Below are 21,553 nucleotides of genomic sequence, written 5' to 3'. Positions count from 1 at the left end.
CTGTTCCGGCTCTCACGTCCTTTGTAGTCATGCACATTAGTGGTACACATACAAACAGCATTATATTGAGTGTGGTTGCTACACAACCTAGAGTGCTTGGTGGTAAAATGTATTTTTCCAGTATGTGCTAACAGGAAAATGGATTTGTTGCCTGGTCATCTAACATTGTATGTGCCATCTATAAACCTAAAATAAGATGTGTAGACCCATTTACAAATATAAATAGTTGTATTTATACAGTTAGGCATAATATGTTTCTGTGTGAATGTCAAGATATTTTCAATCCACACTACTCTGTAAAGGATGAGGCTTGCTTTGGTGTGGCCTGCTTTGGTTTAAGCTTAGCTTTTAATTAAGGATTTGGATGGTTTTAGCAGTATCGTCGGTACACAAACAGAGCATTGAGGGGCTTTTTTTATTCAACGCCACCCACAATCATTCTGTCTCTTCTTTACATACTTGAAGAGACTTTGTTTGGCTCTGCACTGTAAGGAAGATTAGCTCTTCATACCAAAGACTATATTTGCAATCCAACTCTCCCACTCTCCATTAGTGTACATGAGTTTCACTCACGTTTACCAGCAGATTCCTTACATCAATACTGGATTGACAGGTCTAATTTATCAGTGGGGTACATTTTGCTGTAATAAACAAGCTGTCAATCAAACCAGTCTTATATCAGCATGTAGTGGAAAGATGTGTGGTTGGGAAAACGTGATACAAAATGCACACACAAACACTTTTGATTTTTCTTTAGTTTGTCTTTATTTCATTAATTTAATCTACAATACAATACATTCTTAACATGTTGGTGCAAGTGCATAATTGTTATTAGAAAAATATTATCCCCAGTGCCGGCACCCCCAAATCTGTTGTTTTTGTCCAGCACACGGCTCTGAATCTGGCTGTATTGAAGTGGAAAGCAGTTTTGGGTGACCCTCTTCTCCTGTCACTTTAACTCTGTGTTCTCTCCATTGCCCAGCAGTATACAACTCTATGAGCAAGGCCACATGAAGCAGGGTCGGAAATAATTACAAAATACAAACAAGTCAAAGAAAACATGCAAAACTTTCAAATGTTTTCCAGTTATGGGGCCGTTTTTGGCTTAAAAGTCTATTTGGTCTATGAAGTAATGAATTAATAAAAAACTTGTCTCTCTTTTTCTTTCAGCAAAACCAAAGAGTGTACCCTTAATGCTGGTAAGTTTTCATACAGTGTATTCTTTTCTGAAGTAATATGATGCAAATTAAAAAAAGAAGTGTTTTATTGTTCATAGGTACATTTAATAAGAGGTCAAGGCAAATTATTAGTGGTCCTTACAAAGACAACATCACTGTTACTATTGCTCATATTAATGCTTTGAATAATACCCTAAATATTAAACTTCTGTTGGTTTTGTTTTTGTTGTATTTGTGGTTGAGCTCTGACACCCCTGTTTAGTGTATTGTCTAGTCTAAGTGAGAATGCATGGCTCGCCCTTTTGGTGTTGTTATGCATTCTCTTGTCTTGTTGGTTGTTGGAACGAGTGCATTGCTCTTATGTCACCCTTGCTGCATGCACTAGTGTCAGTTGTTTCATGTTTACCTCTCGTGACCTCGGGCATGCTTCGTGTTGTGCTCGCTCTGGACTGCGCATCTGCGTCGTGATCCTTTGTAATGTTGTGCTGGGGTTCGGCCGCTTCTTTCTTGGTGCCTGTTTATCTGTGGCCAAGCCCTCGCACAAATGTCACGTCTTGTCATATGGCATGAGCGCGTGTTGCCTTTGTCTCTGGCGATATGTGCTTGTGTCATTCGGGTGTTGTCTGTCAGAGAGCGTGGCTTTGTATAGTTTCTGTATTGCCACGTGTCTCTCAGTATTGCGTCACTCCCCGCCATATCTGCTCATTATTAGTTTATTCATTTCACATTTCTCTCATTTACCTGTTTGATTTCTTTCTTTATTAGCTGCTCATGTTTGCTGTCCTGTGCTGGATTGTCTTCATTCGTTTGTTGGCTTTCTTCCCTGTCTGTTCAGTTTATCGTGTATTTATTTCAGTTGGTTTTGTTGGAGTTCTTTACTCCTTCGAGAGAGTTTGTTTTTTATTTACAATAAAATATGCCATCTGCACTTGGGTCCTTCCTTGAAGCACCCCTTTACATGACAACTTCAGCTCCTAACTCATCTTGTACCATTTGTGGTGTGCTATTACTATTCTATGCAACTGTGCGATTTTTGCTTGGGGACCGATAAAATCGGTGAGAAAAAAAAATAAATACATATACTTTGCATAGTGGCATGAGTCTTGCATAGGCAAGCTAGCACCACTTACATTTTCTTCAGAAAACTTAAAATGAGTTTTTAATTGGCCCATTACTGTGTTTCTATTTCGAAAGGAGGACATGTTTTATCTGTATGCATGTTGTTTAACTGTGGTTAGTGCAGAGAGACACTGAGCCATGTGCTACCCTGTGTGGAATGGGAAAAGACTCATGAATTAGTCTGACCGCATCTGATTATTGTCTACATTACAGATGCAAACCATTTTAGTTTGACATAATGCATCCAACAGAAGCTTAGTGAGGCTAATTGTTTAATGGCAAGTTGGATTCAGTGGCAAGTAAAAATGTATATTTTTTTGTAGGGCCACAATGACTTGACAAATCATCCTTTAACAAACCAAAATCTATTGCTTGCATCTGCTTTTGCCACTCATGTTTCTTTTTATTTTTTAATCAAGCATCCATTTTATAACCGGTCACCTGTTTCACAAAAAATTCAATTTTTTTTTTTTTAAATGAAATCAGCAACAGTGTAGTTTTAGTTGATCACAGATGAGGTGATGCCATTACACTTTGCAATGGTGTTCATCACAGATTTAACCGTCTGTCACCACTGATACCATAATATGTCCCACTTCAAAATGGGCCTCATGGAAAGCCACTCATGTTTGTCACATTTGAACAGATGATGGTTATGTGAGGATGTTCTTACGAGGACGTCCAATTACCATGCATATTCCACACCAGCTGAGGGACAGCTACAGCCTTGAACACAAGGTGGCACTGCCAGAACGCAAGCTGAAGCTTCAATGGGTGTATCCTTGTAATTTCCCTGAAACTTTTTCTGAATGTAACTGAGAAAAAAATGAATGCTTTTCTTTGTTACCAGACAAATCCAAATGCATAAATATTTGATCTCATCTTCAAAAGCATTGTTGTTGCTGGATATATTAGACAGGCTTCTAGATGGGAGCCCATTTTACTATAATTCAACCAATACAGAAAGTAAATTAAATTAATAATATAATGTATCACTGACTATCAGTTAACTTTAAGCTCATCTTCTAAATAGATTGAACTGAAACAGAATTAACACCTGGGAAGAGTGGGAAAAGGAAACTGATTGAAGAACACATACAGTAGGCTATCTTAGGTGATTTACTGCAGCCCTTGGCAAGCTTTACATTTCTTAACACACTTCATTAGGTATGGCTATAGGGGCAGAGACTGCCGTTCTAACCTCTACTTGCTGCCGACGGGAGAGATTGTGTACTTCAATGCTTCTGTGGTGGTGCTCTACAATGTAGAGGAGCAGCAACAACGACACTATCTGGGCCATAATGATGATGTCAAGTGGTAAATATATCAAATATATGTACTTAGACTGTGCTGTCTGCATCTGCTATGTACTGTAAATAGGGTATATAATATATACAGTGGCCCCCAAAATTATTTGGATCCCTCATCTTTTACTCACACTCGTTCTATCCCAGATGTGTTTGGATTTCTTTCTTCTGCAGAACACAAACTAACTATTATACTGAATTACACCTATTATAACTTCTAAAGACATGGATTTAACCACTGGAGTCGTATGGTTTACTTTTATGCTGCCTTTATGTGCTTTTTGTAGCTTAAAATGTATGTCCACCAACAGAGCTGAAGTAGTCTTCTAAAAATCTAAAAAGTGTTCAGCAGAAAAAGAAAGTCATATACATCTGGGATGACATGAATGTGAGTAAACCAAATACTGAAGCACTTGGATGGTGATCTTTGATAAAGCCATTACCAAGTGTCCAAATCATTTTTTGTCTTAATTTTAAACAGAATATATACTGTTTTATATTGTGATGTTATACATGGAACACAGTCTTTTATGCAGATTGTTCTCAAATGAGGTTCACATGTCCATCCATAAGTGTTATCAATGTGCTTATCATCGAAGTGAGAAAACACATTGTACAACTGTCCATCAAGCAACAAAAAGAACCAAAGTACTCAGGAAGTTTTGCTAGTTTCTCTGCAAATTTGCATTTATAGGGCCAGATCTGACTTCGGTTAACAGACTGTTATATTCAAGATAAGCGAATCTTGCTGTATATTAAAATGAACCTGTAATCAAATCAGATCTTTTTTGCCTTCCGTTTTCTCTTTGTTGTTTGGCTGCTAGGCAATTCTTGTGTTATTAAAGGGGCAGCACAAAAATGGTTAATTCTATCATAATTTAATCACCCACATGTCATTCCAAACCTGACTTTCTTTATGTGGTACTTGAAAGGGGACGTTTAGCAGTATGTCCATGCAGCCCTTTTCTTACAGTGAATGTGGATGGGGACCAGGGTCTGTCAAGTGCCAAAAAGACAAAAACACCAAAAAAAACATCATAAAACATGTTCAAACAATCTGAGCTATATTCCAAGTCTTCAGAAGCCAAACATTAAGTGTGTGCTAGAAACAGACAGAAATTAAGTAGTTATTCACTAAGAATCTCGCTTGACATCTGTGGTCACCATTCACTTTTATTACATGGAAAAGAACAGCTTGAACATTCTGCTAAATGTAACTTATTTTGTGTTCCACGAAAAAAAGGGTTGTTTTGAACTTCCTATAACAATTCAGATGCTATAACAGTTTGTCTACACAGCAAATGAGCAATTTGTTGTAAACCTAGCTAATTAAAATTTGCTGAAATTAAAATAGCACTGTTGAATATGCAAAAGTATGTATGGAATGTTCTGCGACTTTTCAAATAATTTGCTGGTTGGCAAATCAGTCACAGTGTTCTGCTTTTCCTGGGATCAGACTGCATTCATTTCCTCTTCCCTGGAGAGAGAGATTGGAAATATTTTCTGACAAGCACTGATCTCTTTGCAGTTTGGCCATTCATCCAGACATGGTCACCATAGCAACAGGACAAGTTGCTGGAACATCCAAAGATGGCAAAGTAAGGTTAAAATTTACATTATTTAGGAGTATATCAATGTGTTGACCTTGTGGCTTTAATAAACACTCGAATTATCCCATTTTCCATTATCTATCTGACTACATATGTTAGATTATCAATTTGCCATTTAAAGTGCATTAGATAAGCCATATACAGTGCAATTTAATTCAGACCTTAATATGTATAAGAGAAGATCTTAAAATCGAATTGTGTTTACATAGCTTCATCTTTGTTTTCCCATTAGCCTTTGCAGCCTCACATCCGTGTCTGGGACTCTGTCAGTTTGAACACCCTCCATTCAATCGGAATGGGTGTATTTGACCGTGCTGTCACCTGTGTTGCCTTCTCCAAGTCTGTAAGGGTCTTACCATTTTAAATTCTGGATAAATTGTCTGTGCAGTTTATTGGTGCTAGTATTTGCTCTAAAATATATGAGAAAGTGCACAAATGTGTGTAGACGATGAGTATTTGAATACTTTTGAATGAACAATAGTGTTTTACATAGCTTTAATATCTCTCCCTTCACAGAATGGTGGTGCTCATTTGTGTGCAGTTGACGATGCAAATGACCACATTTTGTCTGTTTGGGACTGGCAGAAAGAAAAACAACTTGCGGAGGTTAAGGTGAGACTGGGTGCCTGACATGCTTAATACTTAAAACAAAGCAGTATTGTTGGGCTTAACTGTACAATTTCCCAGTATAGTGTGGCTTGTGTTAGATGTCTTTTTATACACTTAATCAAGGTTCCCACACATCCTGGAAAATCTGGAATTTTGCAATGCATTTTTCCAGTCATGGAAATGTCATGGAAAATGTACTTATTTTTCTAATGTTCTGGAAAATAATAATTTGTCCTGGAACATATTTTAGTATAATAAAATGGGTTGACTGTTGCTAGCAAGGTTTTCGTTACATATACAAAAACATGATCGGGACTAGGAATAGGTATCAAATAAACAAACTCGTATAGTTTTGTCTGTGCTGGTGGCTGCGCATTGTGTGAAAACGTCAATGGTTAAGGACGCTTACGCCCTCATGATTGATTGCAGCAGCGTCCAATCGTGTTCTTTGCAATCGCAGTCCAACCGAGGCAGTTTGCTTGATTAGTTACAGCTACAGCCAATCGCGTGCTTGGTGCGTGCACAGTGAGTGGCACTCATGAACCTTCTCATTCAAAAACAAACTGAATGACCTGGAACATGTACTGACAGACTGAATGAGAGGAGAATGTTTTTTGTTCACTTCAGCATCGGCATGTGAGTCTACCTTGTTCATCATTGAGAGAAAAGGGCGGAAAAGCTATTAATGCTTTGAAGTTACTGATGTTTCTACAAGTTGATGGGCTTTCACATGACTCGTGTCAGCGCTGCCGAATACATTGAAGTCTATGAAGTGACTTGTCAGCGCAACCTCGACTCGAACTTCACACCAGTGTTTTTCACATACGTTTTTATCTCACAAATAATGTCTTTGAGAGTACAAAGCTACAAGATATATATTTTTAAACGGTCCAAATTTATGAAAAGATATTGAATGTCTCATAATTTATTTTAATTATTACCTTATTGTTTCCAAGTATCCAGAGACCCCAATTATTGAACTACAGTAATTACATTTAACAAAAACAATGCTTAGACCTAAACAAGTCCTCTCTTTATTTTCTGCAATCAAAGCAATTGCCATTTTTTTTCTCTTCCAAATACATGTTTATAATGCACACTTCCTGCTTTCTTGCGTGGAAGTTGGTGCTTTTTGCTTATTCTTAAACAAACAAACAAACAGAAAACAGGTTCATGGATCAGTAATTGCCTGAAATTGATGAAAATGTAAAATTAAAATTGTGATATGTCCTGGTGTGATAATTAAACTAAAAAAGGCTCTGATTTAATTTAATTAATAAATAATCTGCAAGTGATGCACGCTTCAAAATGAATGTGTAGAGCCGGCCACTCATATAATGAAAACACCTCATCATCACGTGCACTCTTGTGTATGTGAGATGACAGAGACAGAGAGCACTCTGAAGTGCACAGCACATACAGACTATGTATTTATTAAATTCAATCACAGCTTTATGGGGATTAATAATCACACTGGGCCATGGAGCATACTGCTTATCTGGAGATGTGAAAATACTGTCTAAAACAAACAGAAACGCCAAAATAAAAGCTTGATTTAAATGGAAGCATGTGTTTTTGCTTAAATATTACACTTGTTGGGTACATAAAATGTCCTGGAGAATTTTGCCTTGAAAAGAGTGAGTTAATGTTTCTTACAACAGGAACCTGAGTATTTGACTTTTCACAGATAAAGTGGTTCAAAACCCTGACAGTACAGATGGCGTCTGTTGGATCTGGAAGATGTCATTTTAACCAGCGTCAGAACTTTTTTATGAAGGGGCAATATTTCCCCCTAGAGTTGATTTTCAGGGCATTTTTTACCTTTATGCTTTTTCTATGAAGCAAAAAAAAAATGTTTGCTTCATAATCTTCCATTAAAATATACTTGCTCTCTTATAGACATTTCTTTACGGCTAATAAGGTAAAGGCCACTTCTCACATCCAATCAATTCTGGAATGATACAATCAAGCCTGGCCCTACATATTTTCCCTGTTCACCCAGTGAAATGTGTAGCAAATGCTGTTTCATGTTGACTTTAAAGCATTAGCTTTTCTGCAACACATTATAAAACACTAAAACGTTCATTGTCAGGTGTTACAACAATATTCATCAGATGTATTCCTTGCTCCTTTTAAGATCTTAAACAGTTGTTTGAAAAATAAATGACACGTAATCTGTTCAAACAGAACAGATTACAACCATCTCGACAAACATCTCGTAATTTTTAATAGACTGCAATGTTTTACAAATGATGTACTCTTTCACACTTTGTACTCCTTCACACTTTGCCACTTTGTTTTAGGAATAGGTAGATAATGATAATGTTTCCTTTTACATTTCTCATTTTGTGTCAAATTTACTTCGCAGTGTTCCAATGATTCTGTGCTTGGTGTTGTCTTCCACCCTATGGAGGCCAACCTGATTGTCACCTGTGGGAAATCTCACCTCAACTTTTGGATGGTGGAAGGGAACATTCTGACAAAGCGCACGGGACTTTTTGAGGTTAAAATTATTTACTTATAATAATTTACTTATAATATTCTATATGATGTACAGCATTTGCACTTCTTTATCACAAACAGAATGAATTTCTGTGTAAAGTGTTGAAAAATCCAATGTTCCATAGATTATCAAGTTTCTGAATTGTTTTACAACCAATTTACAATAAAAAAAATTAAAGGCCACTTTCTGCATGTGAATCATTGTGTGTTTGTTACATGTGATTGCCCACACTTTTTTACTCATATTTTGTGTGGTTTCAGAAACATGAAAAACCCAAGTACGTACTGTGTGTTGCTTTCGCTGAGAACGGAGATGCAATCACTGGGGATTCTAGTGGAAACATTTATATCTGGGCTAAAGGTCTGGAAATAATTATGCCTTTACATGTTTCCATACTGTTATTGACTTATCCAGATGCCAGATTTGAAAGTCTGAAATTTCTAAATAATACTTCTGTTCATGCACTTTCCAAACAGTACATTCATATATTTGACTGCTATTTGTGGAGATTCTCCCTCAGTGTTCCTGTGACTTGATGGTGAATCTGATTTTATGATGAACTTTGATTTAAAGGTGGTAACAGGATCAGCCAGGTAGTTTCGGGAGCCCATGAAGGTGGGATCTTCTCCCTATGTTTGCTGAAGGATGGAACACTGGTATCTGGTGGAGGAAAAGACCGCAAAGTGTTGCTCTGGGACCATGATTACCGTAAAAAGAGTGAGATTGAGGTAGAATTATTGTTTTCTCATTCTTACAAAACAAACTCTCATAATTAAATCCAGAGAGCAGAGTGGAATACTCATCTCAAAGAGGACATGAAAGCAATTGTTTTTATTGTGTGTTAATGTTAACTAATGTTATCATAGTACTGAAATCCATTTCAGGCATTGCATTTGTCTTATCTATTAGATATAGCAGCATCAGCAATGCTGAGTTCACTCAATTTAGAACAATGTGGACAATTTTTGCTGCAGCTGAGATGAACAGATTTGATGCAGAGGTTACATGTTCCTTAAAGTTTTCTCTCCGTAATCAGGTTTCTGAGGCATTTGGCCCCATCCGCACTTTAGCAGAGGGAAAACAAGATGAGCTGTTTGTGGGAACAACCCGGAACGCTATTCTACGGGGCTCTTTCTCTGGTTCCCTCACTCCTATTGTTCAGGTATAGATGGAAAGCTGATAAGAAATTGTTTCTTTAGATGTCTTTGATGGAAAGTTGCCATTCTAACCCTGGTCTCTATGTATTCTCTTTATGAAAGGGTCACACAGATGAGTTGTGGGGTCTAGACGTGCATCCCAGTACTGAGCAGTTTGTGACATGTGGTCAAGACAAGCAGGTCTGTCTTTGGGACACCGGCTCCCATTTGCCTCTGTGGAGCAAGAACATTGAGGTTATTATGAACGCCAACTCTCTCTTTCCATTTGGAATCATTTTACAAATATTATCTGTTGTGCAGATTTAATTTTTTGTACTGTATTATATACCGTATGTGGAAACGGAAAAGTGTCTACTGTGTTTACATTGACTTTAGGAAGCTAATTACATTTTAGCCTGGAATTTGTTTTGTGTCTTCACATTTAAATGTTTATTTGATCATTTTTGTTTTGCCGGGGTGGCTCCAGGACCCTGGTCGTTCTGTTGGCTTTCATCCCAGTGGCACTGTGCTTGCTGTGGGCACCATGACAGGAAGGTAAGGTTGCTCTTGTGAACTTAACAATAAGGTTGTACCTGTCACATCAAGAGCTGACAGCTGATTTTAACCAAAAACAATTTAAACCTAAAGATTTACTTGGATATGTATATATATGTACATATAGTATTCCTCGACATATGCTGAAACCTGGTGGTATGGATGCAGCAAAAACAAAAGTTTTTGGTTATGATGTCATTATGCCTTGTTTGCAGTCAGTATTCATTCATTTATGCGGGGAAACATATTTTACTGGACTGTCCTGGTTTTAAAAACACTAGATATAATGTTTATATTCAGAAAATACTTTATTGGATGTGTTTAAAAAGGTTTCACCTGGAATTTTTTTTTATTTCTTTAAAATGTCATATTGAAAGATCTTGTAAAGTTTTTTGTAAGATGTAAGTAATTTTTTAGTTTATTGTTTGTCTTGTTTTCTTTAACGACTTTGATCTTGCCATTTAAAAAAGCCATTGATTAAAGTTAAAAGATTTAAAGAATTCTTTAGCTATAAATTACGATTAAAAGAATAATAAATAATTATATTCTGGGAGCAAGGGCATCCAATAAAAGAGGGGGCTAGTGAGATATTGTGAGAGTAGTATTCGACTGGTCATCTGATCAGCTAATAAAACCATTTTTATTAGGCTTCTAATATGACTGAAGTCATCTTTTTATGTGAGCCTATGTTATTTTTATTGTATATAAGTTACAAAACGTTTTTAACAAGGTAATCAAATACTGAGTACATCTTTTTAAAGCAACACATTTTTTAAAAAAAGCAATGTTTTCATATTAAAATCTCTTCTCAACTGTTGATTTAAAATATAAATATGTTGTTTTTATTTATTTCATGACTGCTTAAAATTTACCAAAAGTGTTTGAATTATTTTAGGTGGTTGGTGCTGGACACTGACACGAATGATCTAGTCTCTATGCATACAGATGGCAATGAAATCATCTCAGCTGTTAAATATTCTCCAGGTGTGTTGTCTTTTTTTTCTGCTTTTAGCCTTTAGTCATGACTTATTCATTCACTGGCTGACTGTTCCTTGGCTTTTGCTTTTAAACCTATTTCACCCAGGTGAAATGTATATGAAACTTATGTGTCCAGGAATCACTGCTCACATCCTCTCTCGCTTTCGTTCTCTGTCTCTCATAGATGGAGCATATCTGGCTGTTGGTTCCCATGACAACTTTGTTTACATCTATTCTGTTACTGAGAATGGCAGGAAATACAGCCGTGTTGGCAAATGCACTGTGAGTTCTATAAGGAAGCAAACAAATTCATCATCCCTTCAGAAATGTTGCTTTAATTCCAAAGCAGATTCACAGCTATAGAGGTCAGTTGCATGGTACTCTTTTTATAGCAGTCAGTTTATTTACTTTTCGTTGCATTTGTAGGGACACTCCAGTTTTGTCACTCACCTCGACTGGTCCGCCGACAGCCAGTTTATTGTAACCAACTCAGCCGACTATGAGATCTTATTCTGTAAGTTGTTTTATTATCTTACACTTGTTGCAGTGAATGGAGCTCATATTTCATTGTCTTACCAGCCTGTGTCTTGCCTCCTGTAAAAAGGGGAAGCGTCCAGTGGGAAGCATATAACTAATACAGAGTCCGTGCGTAACCTAGAGTGGGCCACCTCCACCTGTGTGCTGGGTTTCAATGTTTTTGGTGAGTCATGCCTCGCACATAAAATCTCAAACTCAACCCTTCAAACCATTTTATAAGCATCCATCTAATTATTTATTATGGAAACTGCTGTGAAATGTTGAAGTGATGTTATCTGTATGTTATCAAAGCATGCTTTTTTATTTCTTTCTTTGCTTGTATCTGTTTTGTTTTATTGCTTTGCTTTTGTGTTGTCCTATTGTTTTGCTTTTGTTTCATGTTTTTATTTTGCTTTTATTTAATGGGTTTGTTTTGCTTTATTTAGTTTCATGTTTTTGCTTTGCTTTCGTGATTTTCATTTTTGTTTTGTTTTGTTGTTCTAGGCATCTGGCCAGATGGTGCTGATGGTACAGACATTAATGCTGTTTGCAGGTCACATGACAACAACCTCCTTGCCTCAGCTGACGATTTTGGCAAAGTGCACTTGTTCTCTAACCCCTGTTCCCAGCCAAGGGTGCGATTCATAAATACATTTGTATCCTAGGCTAGCTTTTGTCTTATTGGGCATGTTTTTCCCTATTAGATCGTACAACATTTTTTAAAATATATTTATTTAATTTTATTTATTTTATTTCCTCAGGCCCCCAGCCATTCCTATGGTGGTCATAGCAGCCATGTGACCAACGTTGCCTTTCTCCATGATGACAGTCATCTAATCTCTACTGGTGGGAAGGACACCAGTGTTCTTCAGTGGGTGCTCGCTTAGTCATGTCTGAGCTATCCAGGTGCAACAACGCTGAAGATTCCTGCCCACTAGAGGGCAGCACTGCTGTGCCTAATTCTCTATATTACTTTCCTGTTTGCCTGTGCTGTGTAGTATGTTATTGTTTTTTTTTCCATGAACTGCTGGCATGGGGCCAGTTTTGTCTTTGTCAAGTTGTAATTACCATAATGGTTTGAGAGGTGGAAGCTGAGCTTCAAAGATTGCTAATGGGCAACCTCTTATCTAAAGTGAAATGTGCATTTCACAGAAGCACCACTAGAAGGAGAACTGGTGCAGGAAAATAAGCATGTTCTTAGCTCTTGACACTATTTAAGACTACTTAAAGTGTTTTAGCTGCTATTTGTGTTGCTGAATCCTATAGAAATTATTTACTGCTGCAGCTTAGTAGAAGTTGTATTTTAATATTGGAATAACATAATGTTGTGGCACTTAGCTTTTGACGCATATCTAGGGGTGAACTTAAGCTGTGCTTTGCCTTTTATTTGTTATTTAAATTTCTCATATAGCTATGTCTTTGTTCCCAAAGATATGTCATTGAATTCTAGTAACACATTTTCACATTTGCAACTGACAATAAAGTTGAACAACTTTGCATGACATACTAGGACAAAGTACACTGAAATTGACACTTTTTCTTTTTGAAAGCACCGTATAAAATGCAAATAATAAAGGACAGGTATATTCGTGGTCGGCCTATATGGATTTTCCAATGGCAAATAACGAAATATATGAAAACAAGTTCATATAATTTTTTTTACATAAAGATAAATCTGCCCAAGTTTCAGCAAGGCTGGAATCTTGCAGATTCATCTTTGTGTTGGATGCATGAATCTAGCCAATATCAACGTTATCCTGGAAGAATACTTGCTTCCTTCTGCTCTGACAATGTTCCCCAACTCTTGAGGATTGTTTTTTTCCAGCAGGACAATGCTCCATGCCACACAACTAGGTCAATCAAGGTGTGGATGCAGGACCATCAAAACCCTGTCATGGCCAGCCCAATCTCAAGACCTGAAACCCATTAAAAAAAAAAACTCTGGAATGTGATCAAGAGGAAGATGGATGGATACAAGCCATCAAACAAAGCCGAGCTGCTTGAATTTTTGGCTAGGAGTGACATAAAGTCACCCAACAGCAATGTGAAAGACTTGGAGAGAGCATGCCAAGATGCAGGAAAGCTGTGATTGAAAATCAGGGTTATTCCACCAAATATTGATTTCTGAACTCTTCCTAAGTTAAAACATTAGTATTGTGTTGTTTAAAAATGAATATGAACTTCTTTTCTTTGCATTAATCAAGGTCTGAAAAGCATCTTTTGTTATTTTGACCAGTTGTCATTTTCTGCAAATAAATGCTCTAAATGACTATATTTTTATTAGAATTTTTAAATATTCATTTTACTCAAACACATACCTATCAATAGTAAATTCAGAGAAGCTGATCATATTGCAGTGGTCTCTTTCCAGAGCTCTGTGTGTGTGTGTGTGTGTGTGTGTGTGTGTGTGTGTGTGTGTGTGTGTGTGTGTGTGTGTGTGTGTGTGTGTGAGCGTGAGCGTATTTATCACTTTGTGGGCACCAAATGTCCCCATAAGGATAGTAAAACCCGAAATTTTTGACCTTGTGGGGACATTTTGTCAGTCCCCATGAGGAAAACAGCTTATAAATCATACTAAATTATGTTTTTTGAAAATGTAAAAATGCAGAATGTTTTCTGTGAGGGTTAGGTTTAGGGGTAGGGTTAGGTTTAGGGGATAGAATATAAAGTTTGTACAGTATAAAAACCATTATGTCTATGGAAAGTCCCCATAAAACATGGAAACACAACATGTGTGTGTGTGTGTGTACACACCCACACATAAATATTTAGTTTTTTATTGCCATAACCATTATATTCTGTTTGCGATGACCTATTAACTAAATTACTGGAGTACAGCTCTGTTGCTTGTTTCTTTCGCCATGGCCTTGCACTTGTAACTCCTAGTAGAAGCTTATTTAGGAGTATTTACCACTTTTGTACAGAGACAGATAGAAAGGTCATGAGGTAAAACCTTACAACATAAGAAACCACCTACGCCATCTATAATTTCAAGATGTTGACATTCTGAGCATTACATGTGCATACATTATCAGTCTTGGTTCTGGCAGTAAATGGTATTTCAGAATAGTTCTTTTGAATTAAAGCAATCATTCATAGTACTTTTTCTAAATGCCCTTTCATAATTTTGTTCAATATGTAGGTACAGGTACATACTGTCTTGTTATTGCTTGTGAGACATTAATTGCTTTCTTCAGTGGCAAAAGTTGAAATTGCTGAACATCTGTCCTTCCATTCCTTCCTACTTTCTCTCTAATCATACGTTTCCTTGGAATAAAACGGGAGAAGAGACAGCAATATTCTTTACACCCATCCACCCTTTTCTATGCTGTTACAGCTGAGCACAGCACTATGGCAGAGCTCTGGTATAAGCTTACACAAAAAACACCTCTGTCCTTTAATTTCCTAATTTACCAGATGTTTAATAATTAATTGGGCATTGCAGCAATCTGATTCACTGAAGTCTTTTAAAGAAATGCTGAAATACCTTCATCTTGACATAGAGCACACATTAAAGTCTCCTGGAGGGGAAAATATATAATAACATTAATAGCACAAAAAAAGAAAAGAAATATCACTCCCTTCAAAGAGGAAGTGCAAATCTTGTGTAACTGGTTACACAGCAAAGGCACAGTAGATAGTGGCTGTGAGGGAGCACTAATCTACAGCTCTGTATACAGAATGGAGGAGGGGAATAATATCTGCTTAGCGAAATGAAAAGCGCATTCCCATCTATTTAGACAAACACTTAATTAGAAGAATTAACTGGAAAGAACTTTTCTCTACAATAGTAATGAGCACCTGCATCAAGTGATTTTTGCCAGATTAAAGCCAATATCAGATATAAATAGACTTGCTTTTATATCATAAAAAAAGAGGAGGCATCTTTCCATATGAATGTATTATGCCGAGTTTTATCCCAATGACTTTATTTATGATTTATTTATTTTTTGTGGTTGCCATTTGATTCTGCAGATTTCATACTAATTTAAAGGAATTTTATATATATATATATATATATATATATACACACACACACACAGGCGGCCAAAAGTTTGGAATGATGTACAGATTTTGCTCTCATGGAGAAAAGAAATTGGTACTTTTATTCACCAAAGTGGCATTCAACTGATCACAATGCATAGTCAGGACATTAATAATGTGAAAAATTACTATTACAATTTGAAAAAATAAAAATAAATCAGAACATCTTAAACTAATTCAAAGACTTCTATTCAAAAAATCCTCCACATGCAGCAATGACAGCTTTGCAGATTCTTGGCATTCTAGCTGTCAGTTTGTCCAGATACTCAGGTGACATTTCACCCAATGCTTCCTGTAGCACTTGCCATAGATATGGCTGTCTTGTCGGGCAATTCTCACGCACCTTATAGTCTAGCTGATCCCACAAAAGCTCAATGGGGGTTAAGATCCATAACACTCTTTTCCAATTATCTGTTGTCCAATATCTGTGTTTCTTTGCCCATTCTAACTTTTTTTTTTTTTTTGCAATTCTTCCCATAAGACCTGCACCCCTGAGTCCATGCTTTACTGTTGTACATGAAACTGGTGTTGAGCAGTTAGAATTAATTGAAGCTGTCAGCTGTATCGATTTCTCAAACTAGAGACTCTGATGTTTATCCTTTTTAGTTGTACATCTTGTCTTCCACATCTCTTTCTGTACTTGTTAGAGTCAGTTGTTCTTTGTGTTTGAAGACTGTTGTGTACACACCTTTATATGAAATCTTCAGTTTTTTGGCAATTTCAAGCATAGCCCTCATTCCTCAAAACAAAGTTTGACTGATGTTTTCTAGAGAAAGCTGTTTCTTTTTTGCCATTTTGACCTAATATTGACCTTAAGACATGCCAGTCTATTGCATACTGTGGCAACTCAAAAACAAACATAAAGACAATGTTAAGCTTCATTTAATGAACCAAATAGCTTTCCGCTGTCTTTGATATAATGGCAAGTGATTTTCTATTGCCAAATTAGCAATTTAGCATGATTACTCAAGGATAAGGTGTTGGAGTGCTGGAAATGGGGGCCTGTCTAGATTTGATCAAAAATGACTTTTTTGAAATAGTGATGGTGCTATTTTGTTTACATCAGTATTGTTCTGACTATACTTTGTGATCACATGAATGCCACTTTGGTGAATTAAAGTACCAATTTCCTTCCAAAATAGCAAAACCTTTACATTATTACAAACTTTTGGCCACCAGTGTGTAAATATATATATATATATATATATATATATATATATATATATATATATATATATATATATATATATATATATATATACATACACCAATCAGCCACAGCATTAAAACCACCTAATATTGTGTAGGTCCCAGAATGCTATTCCTCACATCAATTGCACAGAGCGGTTATCTAAGTTACCATAGACTTTGTCTGTTCAAACCAGTCTGGCCATTCTCTGTTGACCTCTCTCAACAACAAGGCATTTCTGTCCATAGAACTGCCGCTCACTGGATGTTTTTTGTTTTTGCCATCATTCGGAGTAAATTCTAGTGACAGTTTTGAAAATCCCAGGAGATCAGCAGTTACAGAAATACTCAAACCAGCCCATCTGGCACCAACAATCATGCCACTGTCCAAATCACTGAGATCACATTGTTTACCCATTCTGACGGTTGATGTAAACATTAACTGAATCTCCTGACCCGGGTACATATACATATATATACCACAGTTAGTTCCGGTCCTCGAATCTGATTGGCGTTCCATGAGCACTGATGGTGTGACAGCATCAGCACTCCAACGCTTCACTGTGTGTGTATCACTCTGCTTGTGTTTGTGCCATTCTAAACTAAAGTGTATCTGTAAGGAGTTACTGTCTTTATTTTTGAAATTACATATGTTAGCCAGCAGGTGGTGGCAAAATATCATTTTTGTGTGTAATATGAGCCAGTTGGTGACATAAAGTGAATCCGTTAATCATTGTTTACATAGAACTGGGCTCTGTGATCTGGTAAAAAGCTAGGAAATAGCTGTAAACTGACAACTTCATAATTAAGGCTCATACTGAGAGACACAACAGACTGATTTATTACAGAACTCAAGTGCTTACCTTTTATCTGTGTTTCCACATTGGATACATACTGTTTAAAATGGCGGAGGACATTGCTGTTTCTATAGTGAATGACTCTTGCACACCTGCTACCCCGAAATAGAGAGGAATACCCCCACTTGGACATCTATTTTCCATTGAGAAACATCTTATTGGGTGTGGCAACAGGTGATTGCACACACTTCCTCTCTCTTTCTCTCTCTCTCTCTCTCTCTCTCTCTCTCTCTCTCTCACACACACACACACACACACACACACACACAACACACATCCAGTATATATATATATATATATATATATATAAAACGCACACACACTCTAACGGTCAAAAGTTTTGAAACACTTATTCGTTATTTACTTTTTCTTTTTTTTCACATTTTAGAATAATAGTAAAGCCATCAAAACTATGGAATAACATAAATGGAACTATTTATGGAATTATGTTGTGACTAAACAAAATTCAAAATAAATCAAAACTGTGTTATACTTTAGCATCTTCAAAGTAGTCACAGTTTGTCTAGCATTTGCAGATATGACACTCTCAACAACTGTGACATTCTCAGTTGACTTTTAGTTTGTGTACTTTTATTTTGACATTTCCTGTTTCCAAGTCTTGTCATTTCCTGTTTTCCCTTCTTGTTCATGTGTCCGATTTTCATTGGTTCTTTGTTTGATTACTTTGTTTCAGTTCTAGTTTGTTATTGGTCTTAGTTAATTGTCTTGTTATCTTGTTTTAAAGTTCTGTCTGTTCATTGGCCTTTGTCTTCCTTGTCTTGTGTATTTAAACCCTCATGTTTGCCTTAGTCATTTGTCAGGTATTGTATTTGTAACCTTGTTGTTCTGCCATAGTCTTAGTCTTAGTCTTAGTCTTAGTCTTAGTCTTAGTCTTAGTCTTAGTCTTAGTCTTAGTCTTAGTCTTAGTCTTAGTCTTAGTCTTAGTCTTAGTCTTAGTCTTAGTCTTAGTCTTAGTCTTAGTCTTAGTCTTGCCATTATTAGTTAGGTCCTTGGTTTCTTGTTTTGTTTACTTTCACACTGATAGTTAGGGATTTGGTTTCACGTTTGGAAGAATAAACTGCACTTGGGTTCATCTTCACATCATCATCATCGTCTCAGCCTGTTTTGTGTCTTCATCGTTACAACAACTTCTTGAGGCATCACCCTGGGATGCTTTTTAAACAGTATTGAAGGAGTTAATCTATGTTGGGCAACTATTGGCTGCTTTTCTTTATTATTTGGTCCAAGTCATCAATTTCAAGAACTTTTTTTGTTTTTTATAAAAATTTTGTTTTGTAATGAAATAAATTAATATGGTGGCACAATTATATTTGGCTACAAAACTCATTTCAAAATTTAAGCGTACACCGACAGATCAAACGATTTTTAAGATTGTGAGAAACATTTCAATCAAGTGTTTCAAGTTTGACTGGTAGTGTAGACAGACAGACAGATGGATGGATGGATGGATGGATAGATAGATAGTATAGCCTACTATATACAGGCAGGCTAATAATTGCATTTGGAACCTACAGTATTTTTACATTGTTTCAGAAATGCAGAGCTGTATTTTGATAACAATTTAGATAAACACAGCCTGTATTTCCATGCCAGTTTTGTGCTCCACTATTTACATGTTGACACTATTGAGCCAGCACAAGGTAGCTTTTAGTCACTGTTTATCAATAAGAAAGGTGTATGAAGTAATTGTCTTTACATTTTTATACAGTATAATATTTTCAAAAACATTGGGTTTTCTTCCAAATTTAATTTCATTATAAAATAATTATTCAGATAGTAACACTATATTTTAAATGATCTGATAAATGGATAGTATTGAATCCAAACCTGTATGACTTCCAAGGAACTCAAAAGGAGATTTTAGGAAGAATGATAGACTCAGTCACCATTCACTTTCATTTTTATGAAAGAAAAAAAAAGATGCAATGAAAATGAATGGTGACTGATGGTAACATTCTGCCTATCATTTTATTATGTGTTTTTTTGAAGAAGATAAAGTAATTTGGGTTTGAAACAACACAATGGTGAATAAATGACAGATTTTTATTTTTGCTAGAGTGGTCTTTAAATATAGATTCATTCAATTTGCAGAATATTGCATTCTGTTATAGAATGCTACTATAAAAATAGAAATCTGAATAATTAAAACATCCAGGCTTAGTAGCCACTCAGACTCCATTGTGTCCTGACATTCTATCCTTGTCTCATTTTGAAGCCACAGTTTTCAGTCTGCTCCTTGGAGACAAGATGACAGAACAGAAAATAAACAGACTTGTCTTCTGGGATTGTCTGGGAAGTCAATACATCACTCTGGGAAATTGTCCAAGTTTTCCCTAAAACTCCACTCTAATGAGAGTTTGGAATGGGTTCTGACTTCTTCACAGATATGAATTCCCATTCCCCACAGTGTATTCTCAATGCACATCGAAACTGATTTATATCTGCTGTGAAATGTTTGCTGACATTGCAGTTATTTTCTTCCTGATTTAAAGATGGCTTTAACTTGGGTTCAGTCCACAGCTGAAAATGCAAATCCATCTCATGCTCTTTCTGACCACCAGCGTATACACATTCATTATATTGGCTCTCACTTTTTGCCAGGACACACCAGCACAGATATTTTATGGATGTGACACATAGGGGTTGATAATGGTGTTATTGGATTTCTCCACTGCATGCTCTGAGACAGAAGAACATCAGTGCTGATTGATGTTAAACTGCATGTGTGATAAACAGTACTAGATTCAATTCAAAGAGATGAGATGAGACGTCTCTGATAAATCAGAAATAATGATAGACTGGGTGAAAAATAGTTTCAGTATAGCATATTACACTGTGTGGCCAATTATTAGGTAAATGGCATTCCTCAGGATTCATTGGATTGTTGAACAAACACAATGCTCTCAGTCAATCTAAAGTGTTATTGAACCTCAAACCTGAATGTTTAACAAAGATAAAGTGAGTTTTGTTTTTCTCACAATTATTGCACAATTGTGTGCACAACTATTAGGCAACAATTAGTGCACACAATTATTAGGCAACTATTAGTGCGCACAATTATTAGGCAACTATTAGTGCGCACAATTATTAGGCAACTATTAGTGCGCACAATTATAAGGCTAAAATTGCAAACAGAATATCTATTGTTGTACTATTTAAAACCTAACTTGCTTGGAAAGTGTGCTTGTGCATTTTTCTTTAAAATGAATGGCATTAAATTACAAAAATTATTTCTCCCAACTCAGCTGTTTATTCTAAATTTTTAGAGTAGGTGCAACAAATAAGTAACACAAAATGACAATTAAATAAAATGTTTGGCCTTTCAAAAATATTCAGTGACCAATATATCCACCCTTCTTTTCAATAACTGCCATGAGCGTTCCATCCATGGATTTTCTTGATCTGTTCATGACCAACTATCACTGAAGCAGCAACCACAGCCTCCCAAATGCTGTTCAAAGAGGTGTATTGTCTTCCCTCACTGTAAATCTCACGTTTGAGAAGGGCCCACAAGTTCTCAGTAGGATTTAAGTCAGGTGAGGAAGGGGGCCAAGTCATTATTTGGGCATCTTTGAGTCCCTTGCTGGTTAGCCAAGCAGTGGAGAACTTGGATGCATGTGACGGCGCATTGTCCTGCATAAAGATCATGGCCTTCTTGAATGCTGAAGATTTCTTCCTGTACCACTGCTTGAAGAAAGTACTTTCCAGAAACTGGCAGTAGGTTTGAAAGTTGAGTTTCAGTCCATCTTCAACTCGAAAAGGTCCAAATACCTGATCCTTAATGATAGCAGCCCACACCAGTATCCCTCCTCCACCTTGCTGGCACCTGACTCGAAGTGGTACCCTGTGTCCATTAGTGATCCAGCCACGGGCCCATATATCTGGTTCATCAAGAGTCACTCTCATTTCACCTGTCCATAAAACCTTTGAAA

At 36.5% G+C, this 21,553-nt stretch overlaps 1 protein-coding gene across 4 annotated transcripts in view; it reads left to right on the top strand.

The window, feature by feature from the left end:
• LOC127631820 (echinoderm microtubule-associated protein-like 2) overlaps nt 1–13,775 on the top strand; it is a 36,130-nt gene extending 22,355 nt beyond the window's left edge. For all 4 annotated transcript variants that reach the window (XM_052110178.1, XM_052110180.1, XM_052110179.1 and 1 more), the window contains 18 exons: nt 1,171–1,199; nt 2,944–3,073; nt 3,465–3,614; nt 5,133–5,202; nt 5,447–5,557; nt 5,731–5,826; nt 8,192–8,326; nt 8,587–8,686; nt 8,900–9,054; nt 9,363–9,488; nt 9,586–9,717; nt 9,950–10,017; nt 10,913–11,001; nt 11,180–11,277; nt 11,422–11,509; nt 11,600–11,695; nt 12,016–12,146; nt 12,273–13,775. In XM_052110178.1, the coding sequence (XP_051966138.1) occupies nt 1,171–1,199; nt 2,944–3,073; nt 3,465–3,614; nt 5,133–5,202; nt 5,447–5,557; nt 5,731–5,826; nt 8,192–8,326; nt 8,587–8,686; nt 8,900–9,054; nt 9,363–9,488; nt 9,586–9,717; nt 9,950–10,017; nt 10,913–11,001; nt 11,180–11,277; nt 11,422–11,509; nt 11,600–11,695; nt 12,016–12,146; nt 12,273–12,398 (1,930 nt within the window). In that variant the 3' untranslated portion in view covers nt 12,399–13,775. The remainder of the gene's footprint in view (nt 1–1,170; nt 1,200–2,943; nt 3,074–3,464; nt 3,615–5,132; nt 5,203–5,446; nt 5,558–5,730; nt 5,827–8,191; nt 8,327–8,586; nt 8,687–8,899; nt 9,055–9,362; nt 9,489–9,585; nt 9,718–9,949; nt 10,018–10,912; nt 11,002–11,179; nt 11,278–11,421; nt 11,510–11,599; nt 11,696–12,015; nt 12,147–12,272) is intronic.
• The last annotated feature ends 7,778 nt before the right edge of the window (nt 13,776–21,553 follow it).

Source organism: Xyrauchen texanus, chromosome 38, assembly GCF_025860055.1.
Source record: "Xyrauchen texanus isolate HMW12.3.18 chromosome 38, RBS_HiC_50CHRs, whole genome shotgun sequence".
NCBI lineage: Eukaryota > Metazoa > Chordata > Actinopteri > Cypriniformes > Catostomidae > Xyrauchen > Xyrauchen texanus.
The sequence above is the reverse complement of the archived record's forward strand: the minus strand, read 5'-3'. Positions and strand labels throughout refer to the sequence as shown.